Source organism: Musca autumnalis, unplaced genomic scaffold, assembly GCF_047663935.1.
Source record: "Musca autumnalis isolate F117 unplaced genomic scaffold, ASM4766393v1 scaffold_4, whole genome shotgun sequence".
NCBI classification, from domain to species: domain Eukaryota; kingdom Metazoa; phylum Arthropoda; class Insecta; order Diptera; family Muscidae; genus Musca; species Musca autumnalis.
In genome coordinates this window covers 136,397,856-136,420,568 of record NW_027411977.1, presented here as the reverse complement: position 1 = coordinate 136,420,568, position 22,713 = coordinate 136,397,856, and the positions used below count along the sequence as shown (strand labels likewise).

The window sequence follows — 22,713 nt, the reverse complement described above, 5'->3', positions numbered from 1 at the left end:
TGGTAAAGCTGTTTTTCGGAAAAGTTTTTTGTGCAATTGATAAACGAATTGTCATCTTTGCAACCGTGTTTATCAAACATTTCCCCAAGCATTTGACGTGCTTTGTTCGTTCCGATAGTTATTTATTGAAAACATAATAACTTGTCGTCTTTCAAAATGTTAGTTACATTTTAGTAAGTTACAAAAAATACAAATTTTGATAAAGCTGTTTATCGGAAAAGTTTTTTTGTGCATAGTTCATAAACTAAACAAATCTAGGAAGGATTAAGGATCTACGTCTGTTTTACTTTTAAGAATACATTTTATGCAAATATTGTTTAGAAGTCATACAGAGTTTGAAACGGCTTTGAAATTTTATTAAATGGAGAATTCTCTCTTAATTGAGCAAGCATCAAAGTTGTTTAAAACCTGTATGTAAACATTAATAATGAAATTTATTATTCAATATTATTCATGTTCGGAACTTTTCAGCCAATGTGTTCAAAACAATTGAAAATGGAAATAATTTGATTTAGTGTACAGCTTGTTGTTATTACTATTTTGTTTTTAATACAAAGTGGGATCTATTTGGGGGGATATTTGTTGTAGTATTTTTTGGTTGTTGTTCTTTGAAGTGCAGTTTACTTTTGTTATTGAATTGGGTGGTGGTGGTAAGGACCGGGCCTAGAGGAATTTCTTTCTATATATATGTATGTCTATATCGTGTACTTACACAATTTGTTTATTCTTACATACTGTTTGCTTTTCTTCGCATTATCAATCTTTATTTTGTTGCTTATAAACAATTTGCCTATATTATTTTATTATTTAACTAAGTAAATGTAATTTGTTTAAGTGTATTTGTTTTTTTGCTAAGCTAAACCTACATTTTGTTTGATTTTTTTTAAATATAATTTTTAATTTTGTTGGGAAATTTTAGTTTATTTTTTATGTTTTACTTGTTTTTGTTGTTGTATTATTTATATGAAGTCGTTGTGTGAGAGATGTTTGTTGTTGTCTGATTTTTTAGAATATATTTGTTGCACCATGTCCATGATAATTGTAATTTAAAGTGCACTATATATAAAATGTTTTGAAAGGAATCTGTTTCTTGTATTGTTTCTTTTATTTACTTTTGTTTCTTATGTAATGAAGCAATGCAACAGCCTTCAACGAGCTTCCATTTACCATGATGGGTTTTGTTTTATTTCTTTGTGAAATGAGAAATAAACTAGATTTTGTTCGTTCGTTCAAGTGTTGGGATTTTATATCCGTGTTATATTTTTTTTGGCAGTGTATAACTTAATTTTTTACATGTTGTTAACATTATTCATATGATTTCTTTGAGTGTATTTAGTTTTGTTTTTCATTTTTTCTTGCTATTCAAATAGTTTTCGTTTTTATTGCTTGTTTAGATAGTTTCAATTTAATTTAATTGATTGCTTAACTTAAACTATTCAGTGTTTTGTGTTTCTTTCACATCATTGCTTGGGGATTTACAAGATGGTATTGATTTTTTTCACAGTGTAGTTCCACAGAATTTTGCCATCACAAAAAATTGCATAACAATTGTTTTTGTTGTTACTCACACACTAAGAGAGGCGTAGATAGACTTTTTAATGAGTTTCTCTTTCCAAGCTTTGTGTTCTATTCCTCACATGTAAAACCACATATTTACGCCCAAAATAAGGTGAGAAATTTGTTGAGCCTTTAACAATGACAGGGAGAGAGAGAGGGAGATATAGAGAATGGTTTGCATTAATAACATATAGCCAATATTTCTACAAATATGTGTTGTAAAATCTCTCTCTGTGCTCGGAGAGTAAAGTGCTTTCTTAAAAAATTGTTTTCATGCTCAAGCGTGGCAAAAAGCAAAGCCTGGTGAATGGTGCATATGGGATAAGCGATATTGGATTGAGAAAAATGTGATTTATCTGCACCTCTTAGCTTTTCTAAGGCGCCACATTCATTTGAGATTCTTGACCTTACCTTGGAAATGGCTTTCAATTCAGAAGTATTTTTAACAGGTTGATATTCCAAGAAAATAGTTCAGAGAGATGTTACTAAATAAATATGAGCTGTGTTCCAGAACTAAAAAGTTTTTACAATTTTTACGACTTTTACACATTTTACTCGAAAAAGCGTTCCCGTACACAAAAAAGTTGTAAAATGTTCACTTCTCTTTAAACAAAAATGGCGCTGAATGACGCTCTCTTTAAAAACTTTTTACACGACAAATTTGGGCGAGTAAAAAAATAGTAACATGGTTGCCGGCGTCTGATTGGCTGATATGCCGACTTTGACATTTGTTCCAGTTATTTTGACGTATTTTCAATTTTTCCGTTCCCGAACTATTTCAAAAAACTTGTGTGTGAAAACTAATTTTTTGCAGTTCTCTCTTTTACGAGTTTTACCATTAAAAAGTACGAGAACGAAGCTATGGTTTATTAATTATAAGATGTAAATACGTTCGATTTAAGAAATCGAAGACTGTGAATAACATTACTGAGCCTTACAAATCTCGTTGAAATTCTCAAAGAAAGCTCTGTATTGTTTGGCAATGAAATTTTTCAAAGCCTGGCTTTGGACAATAGTGTAGGACCAGTCCATACATGTGGAACTTAAAGCATGCACAGACAAAAATATTTTGTCATATAGCACAACTGCTACAAAACAGACCTAAAACCAGATCTCCGAGTGAGTTTCTACTCGAATTGGAGCGAGAGTACACCTTGGAATAAGAGCGCGTATGTTTGCTCGTTTTCGTTCGAAATCGGGCATATTCTTGCCGAGTACTGTTTTAGTTTTTGTCATACCGTTATTTTATTTGTAAGTGTGGGCATTGTCTCAATCCACAGCTGGAAACGAAACAAACACAAAAACACAAATCGAAACAAAAAAATTGTTATTCTACTCGATTACACTCTTGGAGTAAGCTTCTACTCTATTTCGAACATTTTGACTTCCACTCTTATTTTTCAGACGAGTGGAGACTACACTTCTGGTAAAACTCGTTATCTTCGAGGAGCTCTACCTAAAACTGAACATGTATTAACTATTTCATTGCAATGCAAATTCTTCCGTAAATCACCCTAGCAGAAAAACCGCTAAAAATAAAATTCAATTATTTTTTATTTTTTTTTTTTTTGAAATAATGAAAATTTTCGCTATGTTATGTTGTCTGTTAATTTTACCGAAAAAGTGTTACATAATTCGTTTACTATAACTTGAATTTTATTTAAATAAATATTTGTTAAAAATGTGGTACGCGTTGCCGCTTTTCGATCTGTCCATTGGTGGACGCCTTTTACTATAAAAAGCTGAGTGTATATCTTCTCTGGAAAACCGACTGATATGTACATATTTCTTCTTAATTTTCGCTGATTAAAATACACTCACATTATGTATCATTAGAACTCCACCAAACACGGTCCCTAGCACAGTTGAGAAAGAGGGAGGGTTTTGTCGCAAGGACAAGGAAAAACATATGGAGAAAAGTACAAATCAAAAATCAAAGGCCGAAACAGAAACTCTCGGTTGCAGTCTGGCAACTCTTCCGGGTTCAAGAGCTGGTAACTAACTGTCTAAATGCATATAGCACTGGAAATAGTTCTTGCACATGTCATCAGAGAAATACTAAAAAGGCGACGACTCTCCGGCAACCTACGAAAGATGATAACGTCTGGATACCAACAACAAAAAAGGCCGTCCGACATTCGGAAAGCCTTGACCAAAAGGCGAAGTTCGGAAAAATTACCAAGAATACTGCAGATGGTACAAGAATACTGCAGATGGTATACTAAAGAATACTGCAGATGGTATACTAAAATTGTCGAGAATTATGAGAGAGCCAAAATCTCTGAAACTATGATGGTCCATCTACCTTCAAGCTAGAACGTTTTCGGACAAAGGACATAAACCCCTCTAAGAGGAAGAATATAAAGCACAACTTAACTGTATATTCAATAACTAATGCTGTGGCTAACGACAAGAAAGGAAGGTTGTCTCCTACCACCACAGTGGGATGAGGTAACGTTGAAACTTAGTTGACCGAAGAAGTTATGTTGCAAACGAAGATTCTTCTGTGTACCATTTCGACCCTAGCGAGGTCAGGATCATCAAATGCATGGACGAGTTTTCAAAGGATTTCAAGCCATGCATTCGACAAGCTCAGCGATGCTTTGGACCACATGAGCCTAAGGAAACCCCCAATGAGACCTCATGAAAGAGTTTGACTTCCCAGAATAGAATGCAACGGCCCAATGTTGCTGAAAGGTCTGGCAAAGAGTGGAACATGAGAATGGTAAGCAGTTTCTTATCACATGTTGTATGTAACAAGACCCACTCGAGAGAAGCACCACCAAGTGATGTCTGGAGTACCATGAGGGCCATTCATCCTCACAAAACCATCATCATTGTCATCAAGACATACCTTAGATTTCGTAAATACTAATAATAACCCAACTTTTGTATTTCCAAGCTCGGATAACTTTAGGGCGTGCAAATATGTCATTGATCTCAATGTAGTATCCGATAGACGTTAAATCGAAATAGATAATGGGACAGTATCCGATAAGAAGTCCTTCTCTGATTACAATTGGCTACTTTTCAACATATCTGAAAAATCGACGCCAATAAAATGTTTCCGCACTCCCATAGGAACGAATTGGGAAAAAGACAGATACAGCTCTATACGAAGTAGTTAGGACTATTGAGTAGTCCTTAGAACACAAGCAATACACCTTAGTCGCCTTTTGGGATATAGAAGATGCCTTCAACAACGTTAGCACCTAAGCAATGGAACAAGTTCTATATAAATTCTGCGTGGAAACATTCATCAGTATATGGATAACCACAATGCTGATATAGGTAACCATGCAAGGCGCCTACATATTCCACACCACTGCTACTGCTATCGCAACGAACATTAGAAGCATTAGGACGACCGTTCCTACATGATCTCGCTGTGACCACCGAACTAGTTCCGTGAGACCTTCCGATTTGAGAAACCATTCATTAGGCTGGATATAATTGCCTTAGTGGTGTGGTTTCACACTTTCGAATGTAAAGCGGCCTTTGCAAAGTTCTCTATTAATTGGGGACTTAGAACATAACGTCGGTGTCATGCTTAAGTGTTCCATACGCCATTTGCCTGTTTTGAGATAATCGCATTTTAATGTTTTGCGTCACAACTGTGTGGAGCTGGCTAAAGCAAATATTCATATTTTTGACTTGAAATATTAATAATAGTGTATAGAACATATTTGCAAAAATTTAGAGGAATATGTATTGGAATATAAAAGTTATAGAGATTTTTTAAAAAAAAGAATTTTTGTCGAATTGTTCCATATCCGCACTTATGACACAAATGTGAAATATTGTAAATCACATGGAACAAAGTGACAAAAAAATTGTAAGTTTTTAAAATATTAATTTCATAACTGAAAAAAGTTTATGCTTTCCAGTCGAGGCGTGGATATCTCGGAAACTAGAGCAGATAGGAGAAAGCCGACTAGAAATTCAGAAAGAGCATACCGGAAAACCCTAGAAACCATCTGTATCTCAAAAAGTCAAAAATGGCGTATGGAACACTTAAGCATGACACCGACGATAAGTAAGTCCTTGGCCACACTAGAGAGTTTTTGTTGAAACAATGACATGAAATCAATCGTTCCTAGATTGAGTTCCATACTATAATAATATCATGAAGTTGTTTTAGTGAAAAACTCGATCTATAAATACCTGAAAGTTTCATGAAACCCACTCTAGTGTGAACTTCGATTAATATATACATATGTACATATATGGGGTCTACACTACTTTGGTCTGTCCTTGTATCCTTTGTTACCCTTTGTTTGTCTAGTACTTTTAAATTCTAAAACAACTTTTAGAATCTCATTTTAACGCCGAATCTGGAATGTTTAACGCTTGCTTTAAATTCACATACGTCCGTAAAATATGAGTGACTTGTAGTATATAAAACAGTAATAATTCTACACCACTTAAAAGTAGGAATAAAGCAAAATTTCCAATGTATAGCGAACATCAGTATGTGATCCTGTACAACTTCTTTTCTATCATTCAATGTGTCCCTTTAGGGAGAGAACGAAGGATTTGATATGTTCCAGAAAGACAATATCATAGCTGACGACATTGTGTAATTTCTTAAACAATTCTCGAAGAGATGAATCTCAGCTGATAAACCCATTATAAAAACGCTTCCAGGTAATATTAAACCTAACAGAAAGCACGGTCAATTACTTTACATTCCAATGAAACAATTACTTTACATTCCAAACTCTATTCTCCCACCTCTCTCTCCTTTCTGGCTTATTATACATTTACAGCTCACTTCTTCCGTAAAAAGTCTGTATACTTGCGTGCTCTCTTGCGAACTTTCTTCAAAGCATTACTTATCTTAAAACTTTCTCGCAAATGATGATCGTGTAGATGATGATGCGAGTGATGTGAATGCGTGTGAGCGTGAACATGTGAACGTTGAATGCCCGGCGGATAATCATAGTGCGGATGATGTTGTTGCAAATGCACATATGACGTTGTCGAGGGATTTATCGACGCCGAATATGTTGAAGAGCAAGCTGGTGAACCGGGTGATATTGGAGAACGTGGTGTTGTTGTTGGTGAATACTGGCAACTGCCGCGATGCGATGAAATCAAATTGTGACCCGAAGCAGCGTCAAAAGATTCAAAAGAAACACCTCGTGGTTCAGGCGAATGCAGCGATGAAGAATGTTGACTTGAGGATGTAGTACCACCACCCGTCGCATCATCACCTCTATTCATGTTTGTGGGTATTTCATCGATTCCCAGCGGTTTGTCAAATGTTGAGTTGGCCGACATGTTGGTGTAGTCGTACGACGGATAGCTATACGGTAGATAGGAGCTTTCCGATGTTACCATTGATGTGGCCGTACGCGAAGTCGTGTTGATGAACTTCACCTCATTGGCATTGCGTTCCGTGGATGTACTGAAAACTATGTTAATATTATTTGTGCTCGACGATAGGTTGATGTTGGCTGGCGACAACGGTTGTTGGTGGCTGTTTGAAGATGATCCTGGACAACCTGCTCCACCTGCACAACTTTCGGATGCCGAAGTATTTTGATTGAGATTGGTCTCTTTGCTGGAATTGCGCCGGTAACGACTGTCATAGCTGCGCATGCTCTCGGCCCCCTCTACCGAAGACAATGTATTGGTGGCAGTGTTGTTATTGGCAAAATTGTTCTTATACTGGAACTCCAAGGCATTGCTCGGCTGGAAGGGATATGTTTTGGTGTTGTTCAATATATTGCCAACATCCTGTTGACCCTTGGCCAGATAGTGGTGTATATCTTCACTAGTGATTTGCAGATCCTGATCCAGATAGGTGTTGCATTGTATGTAATTGCTGCAACAGTTATTAAAGGTCTCTCCATCCTGATGGAACTGGACCATGGTAGACTCCTCATATTTACAAGGACTGTCGCAACATTTGCGCACTGATGTTGAAGGCCTTACATCGTCTGAGGGAATTGATTTGCGGTGTTGAGATTGAGACCTTGGCGGCTTCTGGGGTTGTTCGGCTGTTCGGTGTTCCTTGCGGCTTCGTTCTGGTTTTTGGGGTTGTTGGTAGTGGTGTTGGTGAGAGGAGTGATGTTGTTTCTCCGAAGCTCGTTTGTGCTCTGGCGGCTGTGACGGCTTTGATTTGGCACCATTTCTCTCAGCTGTATCGGTCTTGGATTGTGTTGTTGTGTTGTCGCCAGCATCTTTGTCGTTTTTACCATCAGCCAGGAAGCTCCATCTTATCGGGGAGGGAGAACAAGCATATTCAGGTAGGTCATTACTTAAAGCATCTTTCGAAGTTTGTCTTTCTATAGTTACCTTGGACGCAGAGCCATGTAGCTTTTCGCCAGTTTCAGCATATTGTTTGGCACGATCGAATATGGAAGCCAGGGAGCCCATATTACTGCTGGGCCGGGAATCAGCGTTCAGTGCGCGCAGAGATATTGAGTGATAACTGGGCTGACGCTGCTGGCTTATTTTTTTCTTCCTCAACGTAACCGAGGCGGACTTGACCGAATTGTTGCGACTCAGTGAGGAACGCGATCCATAGAGGCTTGTAGAATCGGTTTGATAGCAATAATCGGAAGAAGTGCAGCAGGACGAAGGTCTTCGCGACGAAGTACCGTAGAGATCCTCTGCAAAATATTGAGCTAACTCTGGTCGTGAACCGGAGCAACAGGCTGACGATTTGTGCACAAAAATTTCCTGAACTTCTCGATCGGTGCAAGTCGGATCGTTGCAGGTGTTCAGGGATGCATTTGACAGATCTGTCACAGAGCGGTGACGACGAGTGCATGTGTGAGCATTGTGTGTTGTGGTTTGGTTGCGTAAAACCGAATGTAATGGAGCGTCATGGTGATGCTGGAGGTCGACTTCGTTATTTCCCCCATTTGTAATAGGTTTGCGCCTACGATGATGATGATGGGAATGATGACGTGCTGCATGCATATGGGAAGAAGTACTTCTGACCGATGCCCTCAATGCACTGTTACGAACAAACGGTTCGGTGGAATCGGGACCATTCTGTTGGTGCTGCTGATCATGTAGGTGATGGTGTGTCGACTGATGCGGTGATGAATGGGAATGGCCATGACTGTGGCTGTGACCATGTCCACCTCCATGCGGCGATGTATGGCGGCTATGCGGTGAGGTATGGCGACTATGAGGTGAGGTATGGCGACTGTGAGGTGATGTGTGACGGCTATGCGGTGATGTATGGCGACTATGAGGTGATGTATGACGACTGTGTGGAGAGGTGTGACGACTGTGAGGGGAAGTATGTCGACTTGGATGTGGACTGTGGCTGTGACCGTGCGAAGATTGCTTGCGTGGCATATGTTGATGACGATGCTGCTGTTGTGGTGTTTGTGTATCGGTTTGATTGAACGGCAGTGAGTAGTCGGCGGTGCAAGTGGTGGTGGTCGCAGTGTTGGTGTTGCTTTGTTGCCAGTGCTCGTTGTGCTTTGTTGTCGGCTGTTGATGCGGCTGCTGCTGATGGTGTTGGTGCATTTGAGATTCATCACATACAATATCCTTTTCATAGCTACAGTGTACGTGATGATGATGGTGTTGCTCGGTTGGCTGTTCATTGGAGTGTTGTTTTTGTAGTTTAGATTGCGACTGGTGTTGTGGTGGCTGCTGCTGCTGTTGGGTTGGTTCAGCGCTCGTTGAATGTACACTGGCAGTTTCAGGAAGTGAGTCGTTCCTCAGTCAAGGCCCGTTGTTCTGGTAGGCATGTACTTGCTGACGAAGGTGATGGGGCACAGAGGCAGCGTTCCGGCCCTGGTGTGTATTTCGGCCGTCTCCTAAACAACGCTCGGATGCAGCTATATTGTATTAAATGTCAAAAGTAAAACAAATTGGGATTTTAGTAAAAATTAAGTTTATATTGAGGTGGAAAAAAATTATCCGGTTGTCTTTCTTATTTTATTGGATAAACTTTATGGAAGCGTGCTCTTAGTATTGGAAGGGGAAATTAGTAAGCAGGGGGAATTGTTATTATTATTTGTGATTATAAAAAAGCATGATCATGCTGCCTTTTTAGTCATACTTGCCGACTTTTGTTTGGCTGTTTCATGCATTCCTAAGACATGCTATTGTCAAAAATTCAAAAGAGGTTAATTAAAGTTTAAAAATGAATAAATTGGAAAACATAAGAAGAATTAGCTTAGCTAAGCGGTAGCTGATAGATGAATATTTATCCATTTTGCGGTACACTTTTTATGGTTAATTGGATATTTACAAACGAAGACGACGAACAAAGACTTTTCTTTCTTTTCTGGCAAGTTTCACAGTTAAAGTGGGGTGAGTAGGTGTTGATGTTTGCGGTGCTGGTTGGTTTTGTTTTGGGGTTAAAGCTTAATTGAAATTTATATAATCAAATAAAAATCGAGTGTAGTCGAAAAGACCGACCATGTGAGAACTTATCTTGGTCCTTATTTTATTCCATCAAAGCTACTTGCTATTACTGTTTTCTAATTACAACGTGGACCTTCTTGGATATTACTATTAAGCGAATATCACTAAATAACCCTTTAGTATACATAATTCTTGATACTTGACACCAAAGTACCACCACCTATTTGGATATCCAAGACTTTAAAGAAATGGAAATATTGACAAGTCGTCACAACAGCATCTAATTGAGGCGCTCAGTGCCAAAACGGCCTAACCCACATGCCCAAAAAATCAAGTTGACGATAAAGATTTAACCGGAATCTTTCGAAATAAACACTAAAAACTCAATATTACATTATTTTAGAAGGTAGTATAACCTAGTGTTATACAATGCAATATGGAGTTTTTTAGTAGTTATTTCAAAAAATTCTGGATAAAATCTGCAACATCACCCTGAGTAAATTGTTGTGGTTCCTCCTCGACTGGAATAGATCGACGACGTAAAACACCTCTCTTTGTCCGGACGCTATCGGGGTGCTCACCGCCGCCTCTGCTGGGAAATTATGTTTTATTTCAAATATTCGAACATTGGTAATATGGCGAGGGGCAACAGCTCTCCGAACTTCAAAGGGATTTTGCATTTCTCTGAAGTATTGGTTGGTGTGTTCACTGAATCCTTGGCAATTGGCCTTTCCATGGGTCAAGAAACTGCGACGTTCAGAGGTTATGAAGTCGGCTTTTCTATTGTTTTCCAAATTTAGTGGACTAGAACTTTTAGGGAACAGCTTGGAACAAAGATCAGTTTTCACATATCATATCATATCATATCATATCATATCATATCATATCATATCATATCATATCATATCATATCATATCATATCATATCATATCATATCATATCATATCATATCATATCATATCATATCATATCATATCATATCATATCATATCATATCATATCATATCATATCATATCATATCATATCATATCATATCATATCATATCATATCATATCATATCATATCATATCATATCATATCATATCATATCATATCATATCATATCATATCATATCATATCATATCATATCATATCATATCATATCATATCATATCATATAATATCATATCATATCATATCATATCATATCATATCATATCATATCATATCAGGCGATTGTTGGAATGTGATAACCGGCTGGTCAAAGGAGATTTTAATATGCATCATGAGTTATGGTATTCAATCCTCGGGAATTACCAGATTGGCGTAGCACTGGTAGCTCCACAGTTTGCACTGTTAACGAGGACGCACCCGCAAGGATTAGAAGAGACTACCATAGTTCGTCTAACAAATCCATTGTATCACTTGGTCTGATGGATGATGTGAGTTGGCAACTTATCATCTCCACCAACAGGAGCCCGACTTCATAACTTCTGAACGCCGCACAGTGGTTGAGGAATCGATTTTCCTGATCAAACCCCAAATTTTTTGTCGTCGCCGATTGTTAGTGTCTATATGTGATTCAATAGAAACCATATTGAAACTAAGGAACCCAAAAAAAAAAAATGGTCACAATATTGGAAGGTGTGGGCGTGGCGTGCTCCTAAAGACGACAATTTTATGGCAATTTTGGACAATATGTCATTTTTGCAAATTTCTGGAGAAAGAAATAGCTATTTCTCAGAAACTATAACAGACACTGTGCTCATTGTTTTTGTTAGGTAGGTAGGGTTGTTGTCTATAAGAACCGTTTCAATAAATTACGGTAACGTTTACACGTTAGGTACTAAATTTTAGTGCAATTCCAAATTTAGTGGACTAGAACTTTTAGGGAACAGCTTGGAACAAAGATCAGTTTTCACAGAGTAATGTCCGAGAGTGTTCTCTTTCAGCCCATACATACTTTTGTACCCGTCCCATTCCGCCCGTTTAACACTTTTTTTAAGAAAAGCGTTTTACGTCGTTTGCGATCTCTTCCCGCCGCAGTGAAACCAACAAAATTTACGATGATGGTACGGTGATGGTGCAGATGTTATCCTAACTCATCCAAAGCGCTTGGACCTGACGGAATTTCAGTGCTAAAGCAGTTGGATGAACCAGGAGTTGAGTAGCAGAGCAAGGTCCTCAACCTATCATTAGCCACCCTAATAGTTCCGCAGCCGGGAAAATGTTGGGTGGGCTTTGAAACGGTCATCCATGCTAAGTTGTTCAAGGATGTCGAAAATACTTGTTTGAAACGTTTAGTCATACATGGAAATTAGACACAACAATTCCAACTTCGTAGAGTGAAACAGGGAGTTTTCACTTTCTGCAACTCCACGATTGTACGTTTTTGGCATCAGGTCCCACTGTTCGTAGCATTTTACAGAAAAATTTTGAACTTTTGTGGGGGAGGTACTCGAAGGGGTGGACCGATATCACTCACATATTACGAAGTGCAAAATTTTGTTCAAATCGGTTGATCCGTTCGAGAGTTATCGTGCGCACCAGCCAGATAGATACGCGGACGGACATGGCTAAATCGACTCCAAATTGTCGGAAACGAATTTCGTCCAAACATACATCATAAATCATTATTTCGATGAGGTACCCTCTATATACCCTCTTTAGCCTAAAGCCTTATACGTTAGGGCGACCCAAAAAAATTTTTTGGAACTCCTACCACCTAAATTTTATATATTTGATCCAAAAACCTTATATATGAAATCTTAAGGCGATCGGTTAACGTTAACCCGGGCTGATCTTTGTTTCCATAGTAATTTTTAGTGTTCCCATCGATGAAAAAACTATATTAGTTCATTGTTGTGACTAAAAGAATTTATCCTACAAAAATTTGTGAAAATCGGATTGGAAAATCGGAAAAAAAATCGGCCAAATATACATGACCGATTTTAGCTATTTTGGGCCCTATACATATAGGTCCGATTCGATTTTCATAAAATTTTTGTAGGATTTGTTTTTAGACACACGGGTGACGTTTACCGATCGCCATAAAATTTCATATATAAAGTTTTTGGACCAAATGGAAAGAAATTAGGGATTATAAGTTCCAAATAATATTTTTGGGTCGCTGCAATGTACAACAGCCGCAGAACCAATTTCCCGAGATGGTATTAAATGTATACCGTCAAACCCAAATGAGGCCAAGACAACAATAAACCAATAAAATAATGGTAAGGCATCGGCTTGGTTTGCCAGGTCAAATCTGAACACAAATCTGAACTCAATGAGCTGATATGTTGTATGGAGAATCTACCACCAAACAGGATCTGACAATTTTGTAAACTAAGCAAAAACTAAGTTCCATTTATTGATGCCTCTCCAGAGCATACGGAATATCAATGTCACTTTAGACTTGACAAATCCATTGTCGGACAGTGAGTTAGAATCGTTTTGTTCGACAGGCAACATCTAAATCTTCTCTTTAATGCATATTTGAAAAATGTCCCAGTGCACAGAGATTCTGAAAAAAAATAGGAAAACCTACAAACCCCCTTCGATTGAACATGTGTATGTATTGAGAAAATGATTCCTAGAAAAGACTCTAGGGTGACTTGAAAAAAATACGTCATATCTAAACATTTGTAAAAATGGTTGTATAAGTAGAAGTTATCAAAATCAGCCTTAGTCTTCTAGCCATTTACATTTAAAATATGCCTGATGAGCTGGTTTAACCACCAGCGAAACGATCGTAGCATAGTGGTTGGGTGTGTGGTACTTCGCTAGAATTCATTTTTCAATACAAATTCCTTAGGCCATGTTAGCCCGATAAATTCAATTAATTAATTAACAAACTTTCATAAAAATAATGGCCTTCGTCCTAAACGACAATAATAAATAAACAAAGAAAGAAACTCACAGCAGAGCCCGGCTGCCCCGGCTGAGGTTTGAAGCTGGGTCCTCTCCAACAAACAGACAATGTTGTCGAGGTCTTAGCGTTTTAAGCCACTGTCTACCTATCATATCAACACTTCTTGATATGATATCAACAAAACTTCCGAAATGGAAGGCATTACAATTCATGAAGGAAACCGCCTTCGATTGTAGATGTGTATGCATTAAGAAAATGATTCCTAGACAAGACACTAGAGTGACTTGATATAGAAAAATACTTCATATCTAAAAATTTTTAAAAATGGTTGTATAAATAGAAGTTATCAAAAACAGCCGTTGTCTTCTAGCCATTTACATTCAAAATATGCCTGATGAGCTGGCTTAAACCACCAGCGAAACGATCGTAGCATAGTGGTTGGCCATGTTAGCTCGATTAATTCAATTAATGAATTAAAAACTTTCAGGCAGCAAATTTGTTTGGGAATGAAATAAATATTCTGAATATGGCAGTTTTGGCCGAAATGCTAATATATTGGGAAAAGGCACACTATATATACACATGTTACTTGCTGTTAAAGTGGTCCGGCAGTAACAAAAAAGTACAAAAAAGCCAAGGCAAAGTACAAGACGTTCGGGAGACTCGGACAGAATTTGGATGGTGTAAACTATTACATTAAGGAACACTCTTTGACTGTAACAACTTTGCAATAATGCATTCATCAATTACCTAAAAAGTGAAGTACAGCATAATCACAGCTGATAAAATGAAGAATATAATTGTTTGTACACACAATTTTATAAATAATCTTTCAAACAATTTAGTACGCATTTTACTGTTAATTTGTGAAATTTGTGATAAATGTAAGCAGTGTTGGATGTTTTTGTGTAAACACTTTTTTTTGGTAATTTAACTTTAAAGTTTTGGTGCAGAAATATGAACATTTGTGAATTTACAGTTGATTGGTGTTATGCCAATTTTATATAATTGGTATTTCAGTTTCATTTGTCATCGATCGATTGAGAAGTCTACAGTGTAGTTGTAGTTTATCAATGACATTAATCAAAACAGATACATACATACGGTTAGAACAACAAGTGAGGTGGTGTTTCAATACGTTTTTTTTTTCTCATTTTGTGGGAGAGTGTTTCTTTTCTTGTTATTGTGATTTGGTGTGTGAATGTGTTTGTGTAAATGAACGAAACAGAGAGAGACAGAGTTAGTGAACACAGAACGATTTGAAAATTTCACCTGATGACGTACACATTCTTCCATGAGCCGAATGACGACGAAAATCATCCCGATCATAATGATAATCATAGTAACATTTTCGTATAGGAACTGGCGTATGGATGTTGGTACCGTAATTCGTATAACACGACGCATTTGGGGCCAAACTTGTGGTGGGCCCCAATAGATTGGTGCTATCACTTAACGGATATGGACCCATGCCTTCAACCGTTAATGAAAATGAAGTTGTACCAAAGACTTTAGTTAGGAATTTGTTTGTTTTTATGTTATTGTTTTTGTTGTAAAATGATGTTGATGTTGAAATTTTGATAGTTTTACCCAATTCAATTCAATGTGAAATGTGTGATGTTTGTTTTTTTTGGGAGGTTTTTCAATTTCAATTTTTTTTATCCAATTAGTCCATATTGTAGAGATGGCGAATGTTGAGAATTCATTCAAGTTACCGCATAAATGATTAATGCAAAATTATAAACAAAGTTTATTTATTTATAAAGTTTTTTTTTAGGAATAAAAAAAGAAATAAAATTGTTTTTACTATAAAAAATAAACATTTTTTTTTCAATACATAGTGGAGCATATTTTGAACATTTAAGAAGAAGGTTTGCTTACACGTTTCTTGATTTCAAAATATATTCCACCTTTTTTATCTAAGGACAACCAATAACATTAAACACATAACGAGCATAAACATTCAATACTATAGTATGTCTATGACATTTCTAATATTTTATTTATTTGTAAAAATTTAGAGGGCAAAAGGTTTAGAAATAGAATAACGCGAAGATCACAGTTATAAGAAAAGAAGCCAGTATTTTTTTTTTGCATGAAATTTATGAAATGAATTAGACTATTATGCTTGGTTTGTCTTGAAACTGATTTATGACAACTAATATTTTTGAATTAATTCTCTTTCGAGTTGAGCTGTTATGACCTAAGAAGTACATAGAAAAATTAGGAATCCACCGAAGTCCCACAGCTGGTTAAGTCCGATAATCAGGCATATTGGAATGTTATTTTAGTGGGTGGACGAAGGCTAAGCTTGGAAACTAGTCTTTGCGTTCTAAGCCACCATCAACTTGTCAAAGCTTCCGATGACAAATATTGATGATCAAATCTTCTGATACAAAATGACAAATACAAATAAAAGTGGAAAAAAGCTGTCATAGTATTTGTAACAAAGCATTGAAAAAAAGGATTGTCAGCCAAGTCGGACTATAGGAAAGGCTTGGAATTAAATAATTCGAATATACAATTTTCGAATGAGTTGGGGTGTAAATGCTAGTTTCCAAGCTTAGCCTTCGTCCACCCACTAAAATAACATTCTAATATGCCTGGTGATCGGAATGTGTGGGACTTCGGTGGATTCCTAATTTTTCAATGTACCTCTTAGGTTATAACAGCTCAACTTGAAAGAGAATTAATTTAAATATCACCATAAAATGGCCTTCGCCTTAATAAGGCAAAAAAAGAAAAAAAAAAAAAAACTAATATTTTTGCCATAAACTGCGAAAATGTTGCAAAAGCATAGAAGAAAACCAGAAGCATGAGTTTACCGAATAGGGTGATGACTTCATTACAACCTCATATTTCGGTATCCTATTTTGATGAGATTTTATTTAAGATTATACAAGATAAATTAGGTGTTCCGATGAAAAACGCACAAAATAATTTTATAATATTTTTTTATGGAATGAGGGATGGATGTTGGTGTGGCTGTGGACTCCTTAGGGGCGGGTTATTTAACAAAATGTGAAGGAAGCTGAATTTCGTTTTGGCTGTATTCCGTTCCGAATGAATCCACCTTACGCAAATCAGTAAGAGGAGGTAGCTGGCAAGCGGTACGCATCTTGCAGATTAATATGTACCATTGTAAAGCTGTTGCAACGGAACTACTCTTGTTCCTCACGAAGTCTGAACATGGTTTCTGGAGCACGGTACCGGGGAAGGCCACACTCCTGTCCTCAGTCTACATACCTTTTAATGACCGGATCCACCAAACCTGTGTGTCAGCAAGATACTGTTTTGACAGAATCTTCCAAAATACTTGTGGAAACCCGGGAAGAAAAAAATAGGATAGGTACACCGAACTAACAAACCTTCTGCTGATGTCTATTGGAAAAATAGAAGGGCCTAATATAACTGTGGATAACCTAACTGACGTTCTCCTTGGCTGTCATAAGTCGACATTGATTGGGGCGCATACAAGGCGACTAGAGAATGGGTGCACTTTCGAGGGTGCTCTGAGCTTAGTCGCATCCAGGATTACTGCGGTAGATATGTTGCTGCTTGCTGCGCCAGAACATCTTCCAGTGTGCCTCCAACTTTGTCGTCCGATTCCTTGTCATCGCCGGAAAACGATACGCCACAGCAGTCGCCCAACAACAACAAATGCAGCATTTAACACAACAAGTTGTTGTTGTTAAGTGGCCCGGAAATGTAGCATTCCTGCAATCCAATTGCAACGGTCTCCGCAATATCAGGTCTGCGAAATTGTAAAATTTAAGAGTCGGATGAACATCATCATCGACGCGATCCAGAAAACAAAACGTTGTGAACATGACTCTAGTGACCCACACAAGGAAAATATGGGGGCAGCAGTAAATGTGAACATACCGCCGATGAATAGCTGTACTTTGCGTTATATGTCCGACATGGGTTCGCTTTTGGAGGACAATAACCATCTGATGCTAGGGAAATTCCATGTTCACCATGAGCTTTTGCTTTCCTTCTTAGGCAATGACCAGAGTGGTACAGCGCTGGCGGAGCACATTGATAGCTCCACAATTTGCACGGTGAAGAAAGATGCTGCTGCAAAGATAATAGGAGATTGCCACAGCTCGCCTGATATCACCATTGTGGCACCCGGTCTGATAAATGACGTGCCCTGGCAATTCGTCATTTCCCATGAATGAGACCATCTTCCGATTATCGTTTCCGTTAACAGATCACCCGACTTGATGACATTTGACTGCCGTTTATTTTTGAACCATGGAAAAACTGAATGACAAGGGTTCAGAAATTTTAAGAATCACCGCTTCAGAGAGCTGCCCATTCCCTCAGATCTTCGGGTAGCAGAGAGAATTTTGCGTGACATCATCAATGCTGCAGCCTCTAGGTGCATACTTGCATGTAGAATACTCGAAATCAGACCAAAGTTTTCAAAGGCGAGGGAACTATTAAATGAGTGTGGTGAATTTCGTCGTACGAACCACGAAGACCCAAGAGTTAGGGAACTTACCCTCTAAGTGAACAGGTTAGTAAGCGCATGTAAGCGGAAAAAGTGGTTTAAATAAATTGTGGGCAACGGTTAAATCACTCTAGAATCCGGCAAAGAAGAGTGACAGAATGGCTGCTAATTTCAACGGCGTGACTGATCCGATAAGGCGCGGATGTTATTTTAACTTTATAGAGCACATTGAGAGTGGTAGGTCGAAGAGGAGTGTGCTGCGCCGTATAAGAGCCCTCTCAGCGGAGGAGGTATCACCACAAACCGGAGTTGAGTAGTTAACAAGTGCCCTCAAACAATCGTTAGCCACCCATATTGTACCAGAAGCCTGAAAAGTTGGCGGGGGGTCCTGCTACTAAGGCCAGTCAAGGATGCCAGCAGAGGTGAATCGAACATGCCGATATCCCTCTTATCGACAATAGCGAAGATTCTAGAGGTACTACTTCTACCGGTGATGAGAAGCTGTTTACTAGTAGCCCAACATCAGCATGGATTCTGGAAAATACTCATCACAACAACTACATTGCACGACACATCCACACACATCACTCGAGGACTGAACCTGAACAGACCGAACAGTTATGATGGCGCTTCACCTATCGAAGTCCTTCGATTCCGTCAACCATGCGAATAGGAAGTCCAAGGCACGTAGAGTGAGTTCCACAAGGTGGGATGATATCTCGGAAACTGTTTAACCTCTACCGTTCGGAAATTCTACACCCTTCAAACGGCATACATACAGTAATGAATGCGGATAATTGTACGATCTTGTCGTCGATGACATATATGATATCTTAAATATCTGCATAGATGACTTAGTACAGTTCTTCCATCTGAGTAATATGAAAATATCCGCCGTTAAATGAGACCACACCTGAACATTTTGTTTGATGGTGTCTTGATTCCGACCACTAACTACTCCAAGTTATTGGGTGTAACCTTCGACAGTATGTTGACGTTGGAACACGGTTCTCATGTCTGGCAGGCAGCACTTGGGGTGTTGGCAAATAAATGTTTTTACCTCTTATAAAGCACAATACCTGTCTGTGGTAAGCTATGTGGTATGCAAATGATACCGCTACGCAGTGGAAGAATATTCAAACCTGCCAGTATGCCGACCTGAGGAATACCACAGGGTGCCTCTTCATAACATCACTGGATCTTCTTCATGAGGAAACGAAGATTTAGTGGACATACTCTCCCCACCCAGGCACGTCAGCTGAGACCTTCATGATCTGGAGAGAGAGAGGTCCAAAAGTATACGCAAGAGCATCTATATGAACTAACCTATTAGGCCGGCTTGAATAACATTCAGTACAAAGGTACGGTGTGAATGCCTCATCCATCGTAGCAGAAGAACGCCAGCTGCCAAGGCAAACACGAGTGGTTTTAGCCCAGTTAAGATCCTTACTTTATATTGGCCCCGAATTGACCGCCCGACACTTTGCATTTGTTTAGCTGCCAATCCATCCTGTCTCCGTATTCTTTATGGACGCATCCGGTCCAAGTTGCAGCATTTTTGAGTCTGGACACAGAGGAACCAGATATGTAGATAACTGAATAAAATGTACGAACGAAAATATTTGTGTTGCTAGAACCAAAAAGTTAAAAACACAGAAATCTGAGTGTACCGCAACTCCAAATGACATTCCATTTAGTTTAAAATACCTTCAAAGTTATTGAAAATCTTCAAAATACCCAATTTCTGGACTACGTTTTTGATAAAGCGCCCATGTGCTTTCAGTGAACGTGTCGCTCTCCACACACAACGACATCCCGTAAAGTATGCAATAGAAAAGTATCTTTCTATCGCTGGTGTAAACTTAATATAATTTTTAGTTTGAACTAAGCCTAAAAGTATGCTGGCCTCTTAGGAAAATTTGTAGGTATTCGTTATCTGTACAGGCGATAAAAATATATATTGTAACATATTTTTAATTATTAAAAAATATATATTTTTTTTAATTTTAAATATTTCTTTTCTAAACCTTTTGCAAAACATAAACAATCTAAATTTTATTGTAAGACATTAACAGATAATATGATGAATTAAAAAAAAAATATATAAATGAATGAGTGATGATAATAAAAATGTAGATTTGATGTGTTTATTTATGAAATGGAAACGAAAATTATGTGAGAATGAGCAATGGATGTGATTACGAATGATGGTAATTTCGATGGATTGAGGTGTTCACAGGTATCTTGATATGTATTGTGTTACTTGTAACAAAACAATATTTTGTATGTAGTTCAATTTAAATTAATTTTAAATAAAAATGTTTATTTATTTGGAATAATAAATAAAACCAAGTACATATTGTAAATGCCAAATGCTTTAGGAATAAGTTTCTAATTATGATTATAGTTTTCACAAAAGAAAGGCGACCGAGTGAAATAGATTCTTTTTGTGAAATTCTAACATTATTTTATTTTTCCAAAGACTTAAACAAGAAACTTTTAACATGATAGACAGAGAAAAACGATTTCACTCGAGGCTGACTCTTCTGTGTAATATTAACTAATGTTTTTAAAATAATTGAAATTCAATTGTTTAAAATCAAAAATATGTTTTTGTATTTAAAATTGTATGAAATTTAAAAAAAGAACAAACATATAGAAATAAACAAATCATAATAAAACACTATTACATTTGTGTTAGACGTTATACATTTACATATATATGTGTGTGTATGTGGTTGTGTTTGTTTAACGTTTTAGTTATGGAATTTAAGTATTAATTTCTTACGTGAATCATGTTGGGTTTTCTCCTCAGACACCATAAGGGCGGCATGTTCGATGCCCGAATTCATGCTTTGTGGCTCCGAACTATTTGTGAAGTTTTGCGTACTCCTGAAATTCGCACACTCTACGATTATGTTTTAAATTGTATGGGTATTTTTTTGAATATTATAAATAATTGACTTTTTCGAAAAAATAAATGAAAAAAATAAACTAAAATTTCTTTTATGAAAATTGTTGTAAATTATTCCAGTTTCAGATGTTGTTTGTTATAAGACAAAAATAGGTTATTTTGGATTATATTTCCCAAAAAAAAAATTAAAGAAAAGAAAAGACACCGAACTTTATTTACCCACCATTTTTAATCAAAAGTAAATTGTTAAGGTTTAACCATAGACTTATAAATGTATAGACAAAGAAAGCCTCTCACCTAAACTCTCTCACTGAGTGTGAATTGAGTCAGTTAGATATGCACTCAATTTTTAAAATGACAATAACTATAAATTTTGAAGCTATTTATTTATAACACAATATGTGGGTAATTTCGGCCAAAATATTGTGAAATTGAGTGAGAAGTCTGCGTAGTTTCCGTTAGGGCGACCCTCACAAAAAACAAGCACATTACAAATTCTCTGTCTATACATTCATTAGTCTATGGTTTAACATTATTCATCTGCAGCAAATAACAACTGCTGATGCTTTTATCATTGTAAGTATATTTTACTGTTAGAACACCAGAATATAGCTCTTTGGGAAACCGTATTGCTAAGATAGCTTAGCTCATTAAAAATGTTCTCTGCTTGTAAAATTTTAAATTTGATTGATATTAATACTTTTTCCATCAGATCGATTAAATCTCATCACGTAATATAGACCTGATTTTACTAATAAAATATGAATAATTAAAGAGTTGGAACCAGCGTGTTGCAGTAGTAAGCATGCCCGTCTTGCAGAAGGGAAACTCGTAACAATTCAATAATCGATCAATATATCATCATAAATTATTCATATTTGGCTTTAAATAAGTCAGAAAAATTGCAGGTTCTAAAAGTGTCCGTTAGATTTATTACACAATAAAATCACATCCGTACTTAGTATGGTTTTATCGACTACAAAGCTGTTTTCGGTACCCCCTTGCACTGAAAGATTTCTAAGTAATTTGATTTGATAATTTGAAAGTAATTTGATTTGATAATTTGTTCTTTAAAAAAGGTTGATTTTAATTTTTGAATAAACATTTATAGGCATTCATATTAGGCATGGGTCGCGTTTGTGATTCCTGGGATTGTACTGAGCAAGAAAGTCTATTAGAACATATGTCTACGGTGAAAATCGAGCCTCCCGATTTTGACTTGAAATTTTTTATCCAAGTTTTTGGGTATTTTGGCATATCGACGCCTCCAAACAATAGTATGCTAAGTCGACTTAGCATGTTTTCAAGTTCTTTACATTTTTATATTTAACGTCCTTTAACTTAAATTCTGTCAAATTTTGGTAATGATCGGACAATCCGAATAGAAGTTATAAACAAATATTTACTTAGCATAGTACTGAAGGTCAAAGAAATTTCCAAAATTTTAGAGCTTGTCCTGCAAAACTCGCTTTTCAGAATTGGCAAACTATTATTTGGAGGTGTCGAACGTCCTTTAACATAAATTCTGTCTAATTTTGGTAATGATCGGTCAATCCGAACAGAAGTTATAAACAAATATTGACTTA

General features: G+C 37.1%; 1 protein-coding gene across 1 annotated transcript in view; it reads right to left on the bottom strand.

Annotated features, from left to right (window-relative positions):
• Nucleotides 1–3,112: 3,112 nt before the first annotated feature.
• Nucleotides 3,113–22,713, bottom strand: part of Glut1 (Glucose transporter 1) — a 209,758-nt gene continuing 190,157 nt past the window's right edge. Inside the window, 4 exon segments of the mRNA XM_073984030.1 lie at nt 3,113–7,780; nt 7,861–9,368; nt 15,027–15,263; nt 21,002–21,105. Of these exon segments, the coding sequence (XP_073840131.1) occupies nt 7,763–7,780; nt 7,861–9,368; nt 15,027–15,263; nt 21,002–21,105 (1,867 nt within the window). The 3' untranslated portion in view covers nt 3,113–7,762.